The sequence below is a fragment of the Trichosurus vulpecula genome, chromosome 1 (assembly GCF_011100635.1).
Source record: "Trichosurus vulpecula isolate mTriVul1 chromosome 1, mTriVul1.pri, whole genome shotgun sequence".
In the NCBI taxonomy this organism is placed as follows: Eukaryota; Metazoa; Chordata; class Mammalia; order Diprotodontia; family Phalangeridae; genus Trichosurus; species Trichosurus vulpecula.
The window spans coordinates 510,334,699-510,350,517 of NC_050573.1; the positions used below are offsets into that span (position 1 = coordinate 510,334,699).

Consider the following 15,819-nt stretch of genomic DNA (forward strand, 5'->3'; position numbering starts at 1 on the left):
GGGCCCCTGAAGGGGAGGTCAGACAAGGAAAAAGTAGGAAATCAAAGGATCTAAATCAGCCACTAAGTGAATAGTCACATCCTGAATAACTGGATGTTGGCTTTCCAAATTATTGTTTAAGCCGAAAGATTACTAAATCTGTTAGTAATGAATTGAGTTGCATTAACCATTATTCTAAATAACCATTGTCTGGAGCCTGGATTGTCTCTTAGGGTGTGGATTTGTACATCATGTGGTACTGTCGTGGTAATGGAATTTTTCTTGAATTTTAATCTATGTGGAATAACATAGTCCTTGAAATGGCCCCAAATAGACTTTTGCCTTTGCTTAAATGTTGCATCAAAACTTAAGACACTTCCAAGTGGTATTTATCTTAGTAACTTATCAATTTGTGCCCCTTATTGTGTCCCTTATGACATCTCCAAAACAGCCCAATATTTCCAGTATTAAGCATGTACCTCCTGACCTTTCAACTTTGTGCATCACATTCAAAGCTCCCTGAGTTTTGTGCATGTGCTCAGATCATTGCATGTTTTCACTGACTTTGACATTATACTTCTCTAGGGGACTTACAGCAGCAGCTGTACCAGTCTTTCCTCTAACTTGCTGCTTGAAGAACACCTGCGTAACTATGCATGGTATGTGCATTATGAAATGAAATAACCCATTTTTCTCTTGCCTTAATTTTGAATTGCATGAGCTCTTCACAAACCATCCTGGACCTCATTTATTCAGTAGCTGATGCCAGAGAAAGATCAATGACCATTGCATCAGTCCCTCCAAACGAATGTATAACTGCCAATCAAGCTTTGATCAAGGTTGCAAATGATGGAGCAAAGAGGCTTAGTTGAGGCTGTCGACGGACACAGGCTGCACAAAAAGCAGCCCAATTCTTAAATTGCCTCTGTTGCTTAGTTGCTTTTGGCATAACTTTCAGTCTCTGATGAAAGAGAGTCAAGGGCCAGAAGAGTATGGAAATTAAATTTCCTGTCATGCATGAAGTGAGCCAGCCTCCAGTCAGAACCAGAACTTTCAAAAAAAAAAAGGCAGTGTTTATTTGATTGCCAGTTAAAGATTGGAAGTGTTCTTTCTCACCACGATGCTATCTTAAGGAGTAAAAAAGCTTTTGTTATGTTAAAAGGGTTTTTTTTGAAGTTTTTTTTTCCAGATCATTGATTTCAAAGTTATAGAGAGCTTCCAGAAGGAAACTCCCTCTACCAATGTAGATCATCAATATTTCTTCAGTTTAGTCTTGAAGTTACTTGGGGTGGTAACTGACTAACTTGTTCAAGGTCAAACAGCCAGTGTGTGTCAGAGGTAGGACTTTAAACACTGAGTTTCTGACTCTAAGGCCAGCTCCCTAGGGATCCACACCATAGTGCCTAACTTCTTTTGCTATATGCATTAAGATTAGCAAGTAAACCATAAAGCTTTAGCATTGGAAGGGGACCTCAGAGGTCCTCTAGTTCGATTCTCTCATTTTCTAGACTAGAAACCTTGTCTTACTCATTGTATTCTTTGATCCAGTGACATTGGCCTCCTCGCTGTTCCACAGGAAAGAAACTTCATCTCTCGGCTCCGGGCATACTTTCTGGTCATCCTCACTGCCTAGAACATTTCCTCCTCTGCTCCAACTGCTGACTTCTCTGACTTCCTTTAAATCCCAACTAAAATCTTATCTTTTACTGGAAGACTTCGCCTGACCTTTCTTAATTCTAGTACTTTCCTTCTGTTAATTATTTCCTATTTATCCTATACATAGTTAGTTATATATTTGTTTGCATGCTGTTAGATTGTAAGCTCCTTGGGGCCAGGGGCTATCTTTTGCCTATTCTTGTATCCCTGGTGTTTAGCACAGTTCCTGGCACATTGTACCAGGTGATTAATAAATGTTTATTGATTGAAGCCAAAGCTAAGCATTCATCCAAGAAATATTTATTAATCATGTGCTATGTGCCAGGCACTTGTTTATAATAAAGGAGAGAATTGTTCCATAAGAAATATTTGTAATGAAAATACATGTGTTCTCATAAAAATTGAGATTCACTCTTCCAGAAAAATGTTTGGAGCAAAGGAAAATGTTTACAGTTCTATCCATTGTGACTCTGTCACCTCCTGGTGGCTGGGAAGCCAAAAAATACTCACTGTGGTTCCAACTCCTTGGAAAAAGGCCCAGTTTCTCTACATGAACAGAAATGAGGAGAGATATGAAGAGCAAGGGAAGGGAGATAAAGCATTTCCCAGACATTATACATCATTCTCCATGTTAAATTATTCCTCATTTCCCATCTGGACTCTTGATTCTTAAGGGATTCATTTCAGCCTTTAAGCTTCCTAAAACTTTTACTTAGAAAGTTGGAGGAATGGTTTTCTCATCTCCATAGTTGGAACTGCTAGAGAAGGATAAGCTAGAGTCTTATGACTGAATCCTGACCAAAAGAAAGAATTTCCCAGGCTTGTTCTTAGAATCCCGCTAAGGAAAGGGAACATTGCCTTAGTTAGATACAGAGTAGAGGAAGCTTTGTGTTCCAAGATGAACAGGAGATTTTTTAGAGTTCAAGCCAAAGTGAGCAATTGACAAAGAATAAATCAAATGATTAATTCACTTCTCAGCTTCATTTTGCCTGTTGAACACCTGTCCAAGGCAGCAGGAAGAAATATCTATTTCTCTCCACCTAGTGATGTGCCTCAGGCCTAAGGGCCTCAGATGATGGCTAAAATGGCTGCAATTAATGAAGGCCTTCTGGATTTCCATGGTAAATTTTTCTGAGTTAAAAATAATTCTTCTGTACTTAGAAAGCCAGAGCTAAGAACTGTGACTATTTTCTCATGACTTGGTGATGGAGAAAAATACTGTATAAAATAACAAAAGACAAAAGAATTTGGTGATTAGTGTGGTCTGTAAGAGGAGGAAGGGAGGCTAGAGGAAAGCAGCTTTCAAACTTGGATTCTCTTAAAACTTGGAAATTGAATTAAGCCCAATCTGTGGTCACTCTAGTGAAAATCTTTACTGTGACCATGAGAAAGAATTATCAGTGGGGAACCCTCTGCCAGGAGTACACTTGAATTGGACTTGATGTTCCAAAGAACATCTCTGTCAAAAGAAGAAACAGATACCCTGTATCTGACTGTTAAAAGGACAATGAATATACAATTAAAACAAATGTCAACTCCATGAGGAGGTTTTTGTTTGCTATTTATCTTTTCTAAATTGCTCACAGCTTGAGAACAGAGGGGGAAAAAAATTCTCTTTACCCTTTAGAAATCAGCTTTACAACTGAATAACTACAGTATGTTTCAATTGCAGAGGATGACTTTTACACTGAGCAGATAAATCTTTTTTTTGTTTTGTTTTCTAAAAGAGCAAGTTGGCTTTGTATTATTACAATTTGAAAGGAATGCTGGCAATTACCTTTTTCTTCAAATGCCAGTGAAACATTGATTTAATACAGTTTAAGTCAGTCTGTGACCTATAACAGTGCCAATTCCCATTACTGATAAGGAGTTTAGCATTAAACCTTGGCCACTAGGTTTCTTTCTCTTTTGAAGGCACAGCTTCAGTACCATACCCAGGGATTTAGCATTCAGAGAAATCCCTCATCCTAGCACCAAACAATTAATTGTGCAGTATTTTAAAAGGCATTTTCATTAAGCAGTGGGCATCAGTGCAGTAGGTTTTCCTGCCAAGAAATTAACCACACTGGGAATTATGTATTCAGAGCCAAGACTTAGACTATCCAGTATTATTTATAGATTTCAAAGTCTGATCAACAAAAATTTCTAGAAAGGGGTGATGATTTGAGGATATCAGAAAATCCTCTACTGATACACATGGGAGTCAGAGTTTTACAGATATAGATAGATAGATAGATAGATATATAGATAGATAGATAGATAGATAGATAGATAGATATACATATGTATGTACGTGTGTGTGTTTCATACTCTGAGAAGTAGTGTCAGAAAAATTCAATTATAATAGATAAAGGTGTGGTGGTTTTGAGAAGACTTCAGGGAAAGGACTGGAATGAGGGCATGGCTGAAATATGCTTCCCCTGCATATTTTAGGAAAAGTGTCATCCTCAAAAGGTGCCTCTGACCCCATTGAACAAGCCTGTCTTTCTTTGCTTTGCCAATAGCCTCAAATTGTCTGGTACCCAGTTGTATTTGGTGATTAGTGATCCTCATTTTTTTTTAATACTGGGCCTTTACTAGGCACAATAAATTCTCTTTACTAATTAAAAGATATTGTATTACTAATTAAAAGATATCAGAGAGAGATATATGATCAGAAAAAAAACATTCATGTACTTGTTATGCCTCTTTTGAGAGACCCATATGCTGCTGTGGTCCTTATATATTTGCAAGAGAAATACAAGAAGACCCCAGGACACCCCTCACAAACACACACAATGGAGAATTTATTTATAGACATGGACAATAATCACACAGGATGAGAAGTATTGCCATCTGCACAAGTGGAGGGAGAGAATACCACTCCATTTAGGTACTAAAGTACTATAATGTATACACTTGGCTCCAGCAGACAGCTGTCCTTCAACGAAATCCAGTGAAGTGACTGTGATCAACAACAGATCGCTTCATTGAGGATGTAGGTGAACACAGTCTCACTAAACTCATTCTTATGAACTAGAATTTTAGAAAAGATAAGTGACTCAATTGTAAGCCACATGGTACTGAGAACAATGCCTGGCACATAGTAGGTGCTTAACAATGCTTTTGGAATTGATTTGAACCAAATACAAAGAGGCAGACTCCATTCATGAAGCCAGATTAATTTTCCATTGACTTTTGGATTCTCTATATAGAACATTGTATCATTTGCAAAAAGTTATAATTTTATTGTCTCTTCACTTCTGTTTGCTTCCTCAATTTCTTTTCCTCATCTTATTGCTATTGCTGGCATTTCTAGTGTTATGTTAAATAGTACTTGTGAGAATGAACATCATTGCTTTATCCTTGATCTTTTTGGAAAGGATTTTTACCTTTCTCCATTATGTGTAATTTTGTCTTTTGGTTTTAGAAAGATACCACTTACCATGTTAAAGAAGGTCCATTTATCCCAATGCTTTCTAGTATTTTTAACAGAAATGGGTGTTATTTTGTCAAAATCATGTTGTATTATTTTTGCCATCAATGTGGTCTGTTACGCTTATAATTTTCCTTTTATTGAAACAAACCTACGTTCCTAAATAATAAATCAAACCAGGCCATGGTGTATAATTTTTTAAATATATTGTTGTAGACTCTTTGGTAATATTTTATTTAACATTTTTGTATTAATGTTCATCAAGGATATTATTCTATATTTTCTTTCTCTGTTTTATCTCTCAGGTTTAAGTATCAAGACCATATTTGTGTCATGGAAAGAATTTGGAAAAATTCCTTCCTTTCTAATTTATATGTAAATTCAGTTGTAAAGCCACCTGGCACAGTCTCCTGTCATCCCACTTAGGTTTTGGTTTTGGCTCCTTCACTGTTTGTTTCTTTGTGTCTCTGTTCTGAGCTTCTACAGGATTCTGGCAGTCTTTTGTGCAGTCCTAGATCAGATGAAGCAGCTTATATCTTTTTCTTTTTGGTTTTCTTAATCACTGTTCCTTCTGGTGCATTATAAGAGCTTTTGCAGGGTATTTCTGGGGCATCAGTCTCCTCTAGGTCCTAAAACACTTCCATCTTTCCACAATTCCTCTGTCAAATGCTGTTTGTTTGTTTGCTTTTGATTAATAGCAAGCAAAGGGATCTTGACCTTTCAGTCATTTGTGTTATTATAAATGTGTGGTCTGCTCTATAATATTCCTTATGAAAACCTCCATTCTCATCAAGAATACTCTCTCTCTCTCTCTCTCTCTCTCTATATATATATATATATATGTATATGTATATATATACTTTTAATAATTACATATATACATATATATGTAATTATTAAAAGTTTTTTTAGACATAAGAAAATTATTGATTATTTCCTTTTTCCCCAGAAACAACAAAACCCATGATTTTCCAAAGCATGCCTACTCCTCTTTCAGGTATATTTAGGCAATCCCTCACCATCCTCAAAATTGTGTTGCCTTCAGCACATAAATCTTCTGTATACACTTGGTCTAGCACAGCTGCTCAAAGACAGAATATCTTCGTTTTCTTGCTATTTCTACTTCCTCATGAAATATAATGAGGGCTACAGTTGTAGAGTTCAAACGTGGTTGTTCCTCTGTCAGATGTAGAAACAGGTTTGTTATGGAACTGACAGTTCTTTCCCCCTTTTTTGTTCAATCCATTGTCCTTGCAGGTTCACTCTTAAATGCTCCCAAGCTGTTTGACTTAACTAGACCTCTCATTGAACTTACGATAAGCTTGCTTTTCCTCCAAGCAATATTACTCATCATCTACTGCCATACTCCACCATAAGATTTTATAAAAGAGTTTATATTCTAAAATCCTGTTCTCTTGGCTGCTGTAGCTCTCTGCTTAGCAAAGAGAGCCAGCATTTCTAGGCAATTTCTTAGTTCTCTTGGCTCTCTAGGTGATTGATTTATTTAGTTAAACATCCTTAAGAAATAACAATATTTCATCTCCATGTCTTTATTTTATCCATTACTCATTTTTGATGCCAACAGCTTGTTAAATAGAAATGTTGGAGCTTTGTTAATTGCATGTCTCATCTTCTCACTTTTGTTCTTCTAATTAGGCATTTTTTTCCATTGTTACTCTAACAAGTCACTGTTCTCATGCCATACAGAGTTTCAAGTGTCCCATGAAAGATTTCTTATTGCTTTTGGATTTCAGGATAAAATAGAGTAATGCCAATTTCACTGACTTCTTTATTTGCTTCTTTGAGGAGAACCTATGAGTCATCCTTTGATTTCACTTCAATTTCCTTCTGTTTTCTGGATTTATTTATAGTGAGAATGTTCTACATGATACACCTTGAAAAGTTGCAGACATTGGTTCTCTGATCATTACAACATCCCTCTGAGGGAAGCAGGAAAAATATTCTTCTTGCCATTCTATCAATGAGGCTCAGAGGGGCTAAATGACTTGCCTAAGATTGTTCCATTAATAAATTGTAGAGATCACACTTGAATCCAGATCTTCTGCCTTCAGCACCAGTCAATGTACTGTATGAGATTTTCTGCTTAATGGTTCACATTTACATAACATTTTAAAGTTTGCAAAGTGTCATTTCAAATTCTTCTCAACCTGGTCCCTTTCTGCCTTTCCATCCTTCTTACAATTTTGTTCCTTCCACTTTCTCTATAATCCAGCCATGCTGTGTTATTTGCTAATCCTCACATATCCTATTTTGCATGCCTAGAATGTTCTACCTCATCACATTCCTGGCTTCCTTCAAGATTTAGTCACAAATGCCACCTTCTACAGGATACCTTTCTTAGTCCCCACAGATGGTCCTCTGTGATAGAAGCAATATCCTAACTCCTACCTCCCATACAAGTTAGGCTAATTTTTGCCTAAAAATATTGATACATTCTTTAAGACTTGATTGACTCGGGATTAAAGATTCAGACTGCTGGCATCACTCCCTCATCACATGAGCACAAAGCAGCTAGAGGCACACTAGAGGCTGGTGGATCACAACAAGTAACTCAGGCAAAGGAGTTCCATTCAACTGAATTAACTCAGGCTGTCCTCAGAACCTATCCTTGTTTAATATCCTTCTTGTGCTATGGCTAAGTAAATATCTTTTATTGACTCTTGGATAGGGATGACCTAATTAAGTGCTCATTTTGTTCCAATTATCAGACTCCCAAGACCTGAAACAGGTCCAGCCCAAAACATTACCCCCACTCCCAGATGCTAGAGAATCTCTGAGGTTCTCTTCTCTCTACTCTGCATGTTATATGTACTTAATTGTTTGCATGTTGTCTCACACACCAAAATATAATCTCTGAGAGCAAAAGCCTTTCTTTGTATCCATGAATTTAGCACAGTGCCTGGCTTAGTAAATGCTTGTGGACTAATTGACTTCCAATTCTCCCATAATGGGAGCCAGGTTTCCTTGAGAATATAAGGCAAATCTATGCCATGTAGACACTGTCTGAGTACTTCTGGTTTCGACTGGACATAGCAGACTGCATTGTTACTCACATCCCATCTTGTTCTTCTGAATGTTGGGAGCTGGAATTGCTGTCTATAAAGATGGGAAAGTGCTTCTAGGACTCTTAGGGAAATATGTATTGTTGCATGATTCTTGCTTTTATTGTTCAAAAAGGAGTTTATATGAAAAAGTAATTTGGTTACTGGAATATTAACTATGTGGTTATATGAAGATGATTAATTTACATCTGGGGCAGACTGGTTTGGGCTCAGCATTTTTTGGTAACATAACCACAGTGTTCCCTAATGTTGAGAATGTGCATTTTTCTCTCCACAGGCATAGTGACATAAATCGGAAAATTGAGAAATCTCAAAGCAAAGAGAGTGTTGATGAGCCAGAGCTACAGGAACTCTTCTTGTAATCACACCTCATCATGTCTTACTGCTGACCTTTGGACACAGTTGGAAATCCCTTAAATATCCTTTGTGGAAACAGGACCATAAGAAATAATCCTCACCAGCAAAAGAATGGATTATTAGGATGCCTTAAATTTGTAGCAGTTAGACTATATAAGAAATCTTTTTTTTACACTATGTGTATATACAACTTGTTTTTAAAGATGTACGGTTTAAAGGCATGACTGAACAAGCAATTTTTTTAAAACCATGTAAAGGATACGACAAAACTCTAGAGTGTTCATCTGACCATTGATCCCATTTTGTTTTCATCAGGTGCATGGGTATATAAGTATGTTAATTGGTCTTCCCTTTCCCAGTGACATAAATTGTTTGGGCTCAGGTCCTTCAAGACCAGTGGTTTTATTTTATTTTTTGTCAAGTATAATTTGTCTGTCATTTCTATTTTTTTGTAAAAGGAAATAAAACAATGTTAACAGCCATCTCTAATCTCTGAGTGCCTCCCTTTCCAATAAACTTGTAATATTTTGATTTCTAAGGAACTTTTAGATTATTTCAGTTTTTGACATTACATATCAATTCAATCCAACAATACTTTTTAGTTGTTAATTTTCATTGATCTCTTTTATTTACATTCCCTTCATTGCTAAATATGTCCCTGCCACTTCCCAACTCAATGACCAGTCCCATTTAATGAATAATAAAAAAACAAGGAGTTTGGCCAAACTAATCTACATATCAACCAAATCTGACAGTATTTCCTATGTTCCATATCATAATACTTGACTTTTACCAAGAGCAGGAGATACATTTTCTCATCTCTTCTCCAGGTCCAAGCTTGGTCTTTATAATTGCATAGCATTCCACTGGGTGTTTTTGTTGTCTCCATTTACATTTATTAAGCACCCGCTATATGACACACACTGCACTAGGCACTGGGGAAACAAAGACAAAAAAAGTCCTTGCCCTCAAGGAGAATACGTTCTACCGGGAACATATGATGTGATAAGAGACAGAAGAGATAAGAGCTCCCAAGTACAAACTGCCCAATTCAAACATTTCTCTATATGGAGTCAAATACAAACATTCATATGTTCCCGACTTCAATAAATACAGTTATCCTTTCCACATCACAAGGATTAGGGGCCTGGTGTCCCTTTGAGCTGGAAAATCCACATAAAATTTTTTGGCCCTCCCTTTGTACCAGAGAAATCTAAATTATTATGGTATTAAAAGATAAAATATAGTGATATTATACAATACTATACATATATTTATGCATTTCTGAGTTTCTAAATTTCTTCTGTTACCTGTTCGTTGGCCTTTGCATGTCATCTGCAGCTTCCACAAAACTCCCAAAAAATTCACATTTAATTTCTTATGCCAGCTTGCAATATATCAAAAGCTTCATAAGTCACAATGTGTAAGGGATAACTATATCAGGTTATCAGACAAGTGGAAAGAAAGTCAATTGTTTCTGCCTTCTCAATTCCCCGAGCTGGCATGGGAACATGCTAATGACAACCAAGGATATGTCCCCTTCTTAAGACACTTTGATCTGCTGCTAACACGTGACAAGGGGTTTCTAATCCTTAAAGTGGACAGTGTGGAGCCAAAGTTCTCAATGATAATAATTTACAAAAGCAGGATTTCTGACACTTTCTAGTGACAACAGAATCATTTTCACTATGTCTCATGTAAGGAAAAAGCTCCTAAAGCCCTTTTTTCATCATGTAGAAAAAAAAAATTCTGGAACCACCAAGAATTTCTACATGCAATGGAAGGACTATGCCTTTTCATTTAGGACAATACAAAATACATGCTAACCAATGAAACACTCTGAGAAGGGGAAAAAATGTACACTAAAACATGTTGCAGTTAGTGTCTGGTCTCCAATACAAGGTCATTATATATCCTGCAAAGCTGAGATAAGGAACCAAAATGAGATAATCCTGTGTATGTAAGGTATCCAGCAATTCTAGGTAGAAAAACTCTGCATGAAGAGAGCTAATTAATGCAATAAAAAGAACACTGAACAGGAAAAAAAGGAAACCTGGATTTTAGTTCCTATAAAGCCAACATTTATCAAGCATCTATCATAGATGTGCAAGGCAGTTAGATGGCATAGTAGATAGAGTCCTGGGCCTGGAGACAGGAAGACCTGAGTTTAAATTCAATCTCACACTCTTCCTAACTCTGTGACCCTCTCTCAGCAAGTCTTTACACTGTTTGTCTCAATTTCCTCAACTGTAAAATCAAGATAATAATAGCATCTATCTTCCCAGATGGTTGTGAGGATTAAAAAAAGATAACCTTTGCAAAGCAAAGCACTTAGCATAGTGCCCGTAGGTGCTGTAAAAATGCTAGTTGGTGGTATTGTCGGTAAAGCCCCTTTCTGACTCCACTTTTTCAGACTTCTGAGTATCCCATTCAAATATTTAAACTTTTAGTGGCCTTTTTGCATATGAAAATGTTAGAAAGGAGCTTAGGAGTTGTTGGCAACAACAATAGGTTTGCCTATGACTTCACTCACTTGCTGATGTGAATAAATGGGAGAGAGTGAGAGCATAAAAGCAAAGGAGTCGACACTATTTAGTAGTCCAGCTTGAATCAAGTGCCAGGACATCAGCTAAGGCCAAACTAGGAGGTAGTAGTATTTACGATAGTGAAGTAGCATCCAGCAGAGTCTAGGAGAGCAGCATCTGAAGGCGGCTATGCGACCAAGATTGGCAGGAACAGTAAGAACATGACAGCAGCCCTGCAGCATCAGAGGCATGAGTTGTCTCTCCTCACTTGTGCCTTGAACACAAGTGTTCTCTGTGTGTGTGTCTGCCTGTTGAGGTTTAGGGGTGCTGGGACCCCAAAATAGCAACATGCAGGTGTTGCCCAAATGAATTCGACCCAAGCCTTCTTTCAGCCAAGGAAAAACAAAGTTTATTAAAAATCCACCATATTGGCCAGCCTCTTAAGAAATATCAGCATTGGCTAGACTCTTAAGGAATCTGAGCATTTGTGATGCTTGTATTGACAAGCAGGCCAGATTGAATTTGAGCACCTTCATGGAGGCAAGATAAATCTTATGTACAGAAAGACTGTGGGAGGGATCTAGGGGTGGCCAAGTAGTCTGGGGTGATGGGAGGAGTGGTCCAGGGAAGATCTTGAGGAGGAGTCTAAGTTGGAGTTTGATAGCACTGGGGTGACTAGAGGTCAGATGCCTGGAACCAAGAGAATTGGATTTTGATATGATCAAGGGTGGGAAGTAACTGGAAGCAATCCAGAGGTAACAGACATGGAGGGCTAGGCTAGGTTAAGGATAACAGATTTGGGCATAGTGATAATGGAAGGCTTATGATCTCAGGTGAACACTAGATCAAGTGGGAAGATTCAAGGAGAGTTCAAGGGGGCTCCCAGAGCCTATACCCCATCATACCCACTTGTGAATTCTATATGTGTCCCTTCTTCCCTCTAATATGTGTGTTTGTATTTGTGGGATAGTGGACCCTAGCAACAAAAAATTGAATAGATTTTTTTTCGTTGCTCTTAGTCTTGGTATGCCATTTCATTAAATGCTTTTGCTTTGAGCTAGTTGTGTCCACTAACTGGAGCCAGATATGGAAGGCAATTGTCATGATGTCATTTCCCATTCTCACCACACACACACACACACACACACACACACACACAGACACACACACACACATCCATGCTAAAGAGTTCTATCTCCCTCAACTGATTCTCATGTTACGGGCTCTAGTCCTTGCATCATCCTGGTCATCCTCCTCTGGATATTGGCATTGTCTTTCTGAAAATGTGGTACTGAAAATAGTATCCAGATGTAGTCCAATCAGAACAGAAAACAGTGATACTATCACTTCCCTAGTCACTCCCAGTCTTCTTTTAATACTGCCTAAGAAACAACTAGCTAGGTGGTACAATGACTGCAGAGATGGACCTCAAGTCAGGGAGACCTGAGTTCAAATCTAACTGTATGACCCTGAACAAGGCACTTAACCTCTCTGCCTCAGTTTCTTATCTGTAAAATGGAATTTATAATAACACCCATCCACTGAGAATGAAATAAGATATTTGTAAAGCACTTTGCAAACTTTAAAACACTATATAAAAGTTAGCTATTATTAAGATCGCATTCAGCTACTGATGCATATTCAGGAGGTACGTCTTCCTCCCCACCACTCTGAGAAACCTAAACAGCCTACCTTGAAATCAGAAAGACTTGGGTTCAAAACACATTATGACTGCATGCCCTTGACCAAGTCACTTCACTGCTCCAGCAGTCTAAGACTATAACTTCTGGAGAAAGACCTGATATCCATAGTTCAAGGAAGTTTTCTCTACCTGTGCCAATGAAACCATAAGTTTAGCCTCTTCCCCTCCCAATTTGTCCCTTAATACAATTTCCTACCACAAATGCCTTACAACTTAGAGGTATGATGTAAAACATGACAGTAGCAGGTAGAATGTAGTGCCCTGCCTTGAAAGTCAGGGAGAGCTTAAATAAAGTCTCTTTCTCTCCAAGCTGGGCCATCTTTCCCATTTAGCAGCACAGAGAAGCCTGGGACAACAGAGGAATGAGCCTAGCAAACCCCTGAGGCAAGGATGTGTATGTTGAGAGCACTATGAAAGCAGGGTGGCCTTAAGAATGTACTTTCCCTACTCCCTAAATGTTCTCTTTTCATCCTTAGATTATATATTTAAACTTCAAAACTATGTAGTGAAGAAGACCAGCAAAGCTTTTACAAGCCAACTGAGGAAAAACTGACAACAGAGCACAGGAAAGTCTGAGTGTTTGAAAGGAAACATGATGCTAAATCTCAAGCCAGACAGTGACAATCCAATTGTGCAAGGAAATGGGTGTGTCATTAGCATGTCACATATGGCAGTGCATTAACTACTGAGATTCAGGAAGAAATATATTAAAACAGAGAGGAAAGTAGCAACTGCAGATCAGCTTCCCTGAATGAGAATAGTGATATCATGAGGATAACATTATAAATACTGGCATTTCTATAATAGATTCACATACTTTTCAGATTTAATTTCCTATGATCAGGTTACATTTGCTTAGAGATTGTGAAAACAATTTTCCCAGCAATTAATACTTGTGTGCATATTTTATACTATTCATTTTCCTATACAATGCAAAATGATTTGTGATATTTTTTTCTGTATGTGTGTGTGTGATTCTGTGTTTTTTGAGGCATGAGAGAGAAAAAAAGAGGATGAATTTTCCCTTAGTAAGCAGAGCTGCAGGGGATAGTAAAATAAAGGTCTATCTCCATGTATAATTATGAACAGCAGGGTGGGAAATTTCACTCCATTGTAAAATATATCAAGATAACTGTCAGAATATTTTCAAGGCTGATTTCTTTTCCATGGTTAAAAGGACATGTATTGTCAAAGTGCGACACATCAAATTAAGAGTATATCTTGTAAGTGATAAGAAGCTCTAATTCCCCATGCTAGATAGGTTGTATTTTTTCTGGTAAGAATATTAGAGTCAAACTTCCAACCCAAATAATATTCATTGATTGTGTGTATTTTGTACCCACTCTCCCCTCTTCTTTCCCCCAACCTTCTACCTTCTACCATATCACTCTTTTCTTCCATCAACAGGTCCCAAGACTTGATGGTGCTGCTCCCTGTCCTGTACCTGCCAATATGTCCTTTCTCTAGATTAAATTTCCAAGTGCACATCACCTTTGGGTAAAAGCCTAGGCTTTGCCTACCCCTCCTCCAATGAGAATGAGAGTTAGTTGTGGTTCTTGGAAACTTGAATTCAACTGAGTGGTCTCACAATAAACCTAATGCAAAACTGCTTTGTGTACTGTTGCTTAAATGAAGAACATCTGTCACAGCCAAAGACCAAACCCTGGCTGTGTCATCTATTTGAAAGCAAATAGTATCCCTTCTGTGTTAACTCCTCCAATTTACATTCACATTGACAGTTTGAATCCCCAGAGCAGTATGTTCCATGCCTCTATCATACTCTTCTCGCCACGTTGAGCATGTTTTGGTTGTTGGAGCATGCATACACATATTCCCTACCTAGTTCTAGTCCATAATGTGGAATTTTGGGGCCTGCTTCCAGACATGTGTAACAGAGGGGCCTATACAGTGTGATAAATAGGATTTCTCTAATTGGCTGCTGAGCTTTCCAAAGGAATGACTCATGGGTTGCTTAGCCAGAACTCAGTGGGTATACAATAGGAGTAACCCATCCCTCTGTCACCCATTTGTAGTTGTGAGTGAGGAATGACTATTTTGGGCTGCCTTCCCAGAGCTGCTTTGTTTTCTACATTTCTGTGATGGTTATGTATGCACTGCCAACTGTCTTTGGGTTCTTTCCTGATCTTAGGTGAGCACGTATCCTGGGATGGAATTGTTCAGAGACCTCACAATCTTTAAAAGGTCTGAGGGTTTATGGCTATAGCAGTAATAAAAGTGCACACTACAACAGTAGTGAACAACAGCCATGGAAACTCATACATTGGAAGTGGAAAGACCTACCAACAATAAACAGATGGGGAAAGACTAATGAATATTTTATTCAATTGTTCTTACTATACTATCTTTAGTAAATCTTTTGCTAAAAGTGAATCGAGCCTATTGGCTGATTGTTAATGGAAAACTCACTGGTGGGGGCTCAGAAGCTCCAGTGTTGGGAGCTCCCATAGCATCACTCTTAAAACAGTGACTAAAAATAGCCACCCTCTGAGGAACCCCAACTGTGAATATGAGTGCTGGATAGGAGAATATCCCAGAGGGGTTGCTACAAAGTGAAAAATAAGCTGCTAATCTAAATGACCTTGAAGCTTATCACCTTGTTAACTTTCATTAAAATGCTTTTGTACTTCTTTGAAAACTGAGAAAGAAGAGATAGTCTCAACTCAAGCAATGCTCAATTTAATTGTATCCCCTAAATTTATTAGTCAGTTGTCTGAAACTACAAATATATTTTCCATGAGAGATATGACATATTTAAATAGAGTATGTCACTGCATAGAAGCCTATCTAACCTATTATATATTTGAAATATCTTACTAATAGTATATTTTGAATATTCCTAAACAACCTGTATAACATTGCTCTGTGGAAAATGCAGCCTTAACCTCGCCTAAGAACATATGCTCCATCCTCTCCCCATGGCCCACAATGGCATCAGAGACAGGGGCTCTCTTAAGAAGAAAGAAAGATGCATTCTCCTGAATACCATTATCTTGTTAACTCTCTATCTCTCAGCATCTGCCTAAGAGAAGTCATCCTTTCCATGTCAAGCATTCCCTACCCACATCTAGGTGCTATTTTGGG

At 37.9% G+C, this 15,819-nt stretch overlaps 1 protein-coding gene across 1 annotated transcript in view; it reads left to right on the forward strand.

Annotated features, from left to right (window-relative positions):
* Positions 1-9,026, forward strand: part of LOC118856468 (synuclein alpha interacting protein) — a 90,819-nt gene extending 81,793 nt beyond the window's left edge. Inside the window, exon 9 of the mRNA XM_036766771.1 lies at positions 8,411-9,026. Coding sequence (XP_036622666.1) covers positions 8,411-8,416 — 6 coding nt within the window. The 3' untranslated portion in view covers positions 8,417-9,026. The remainder of the gene's footprint in view (positions 1-8,410) is intronic.
* Positions 9,027-15,819: the final 6,793 nt, after the last annotated feature.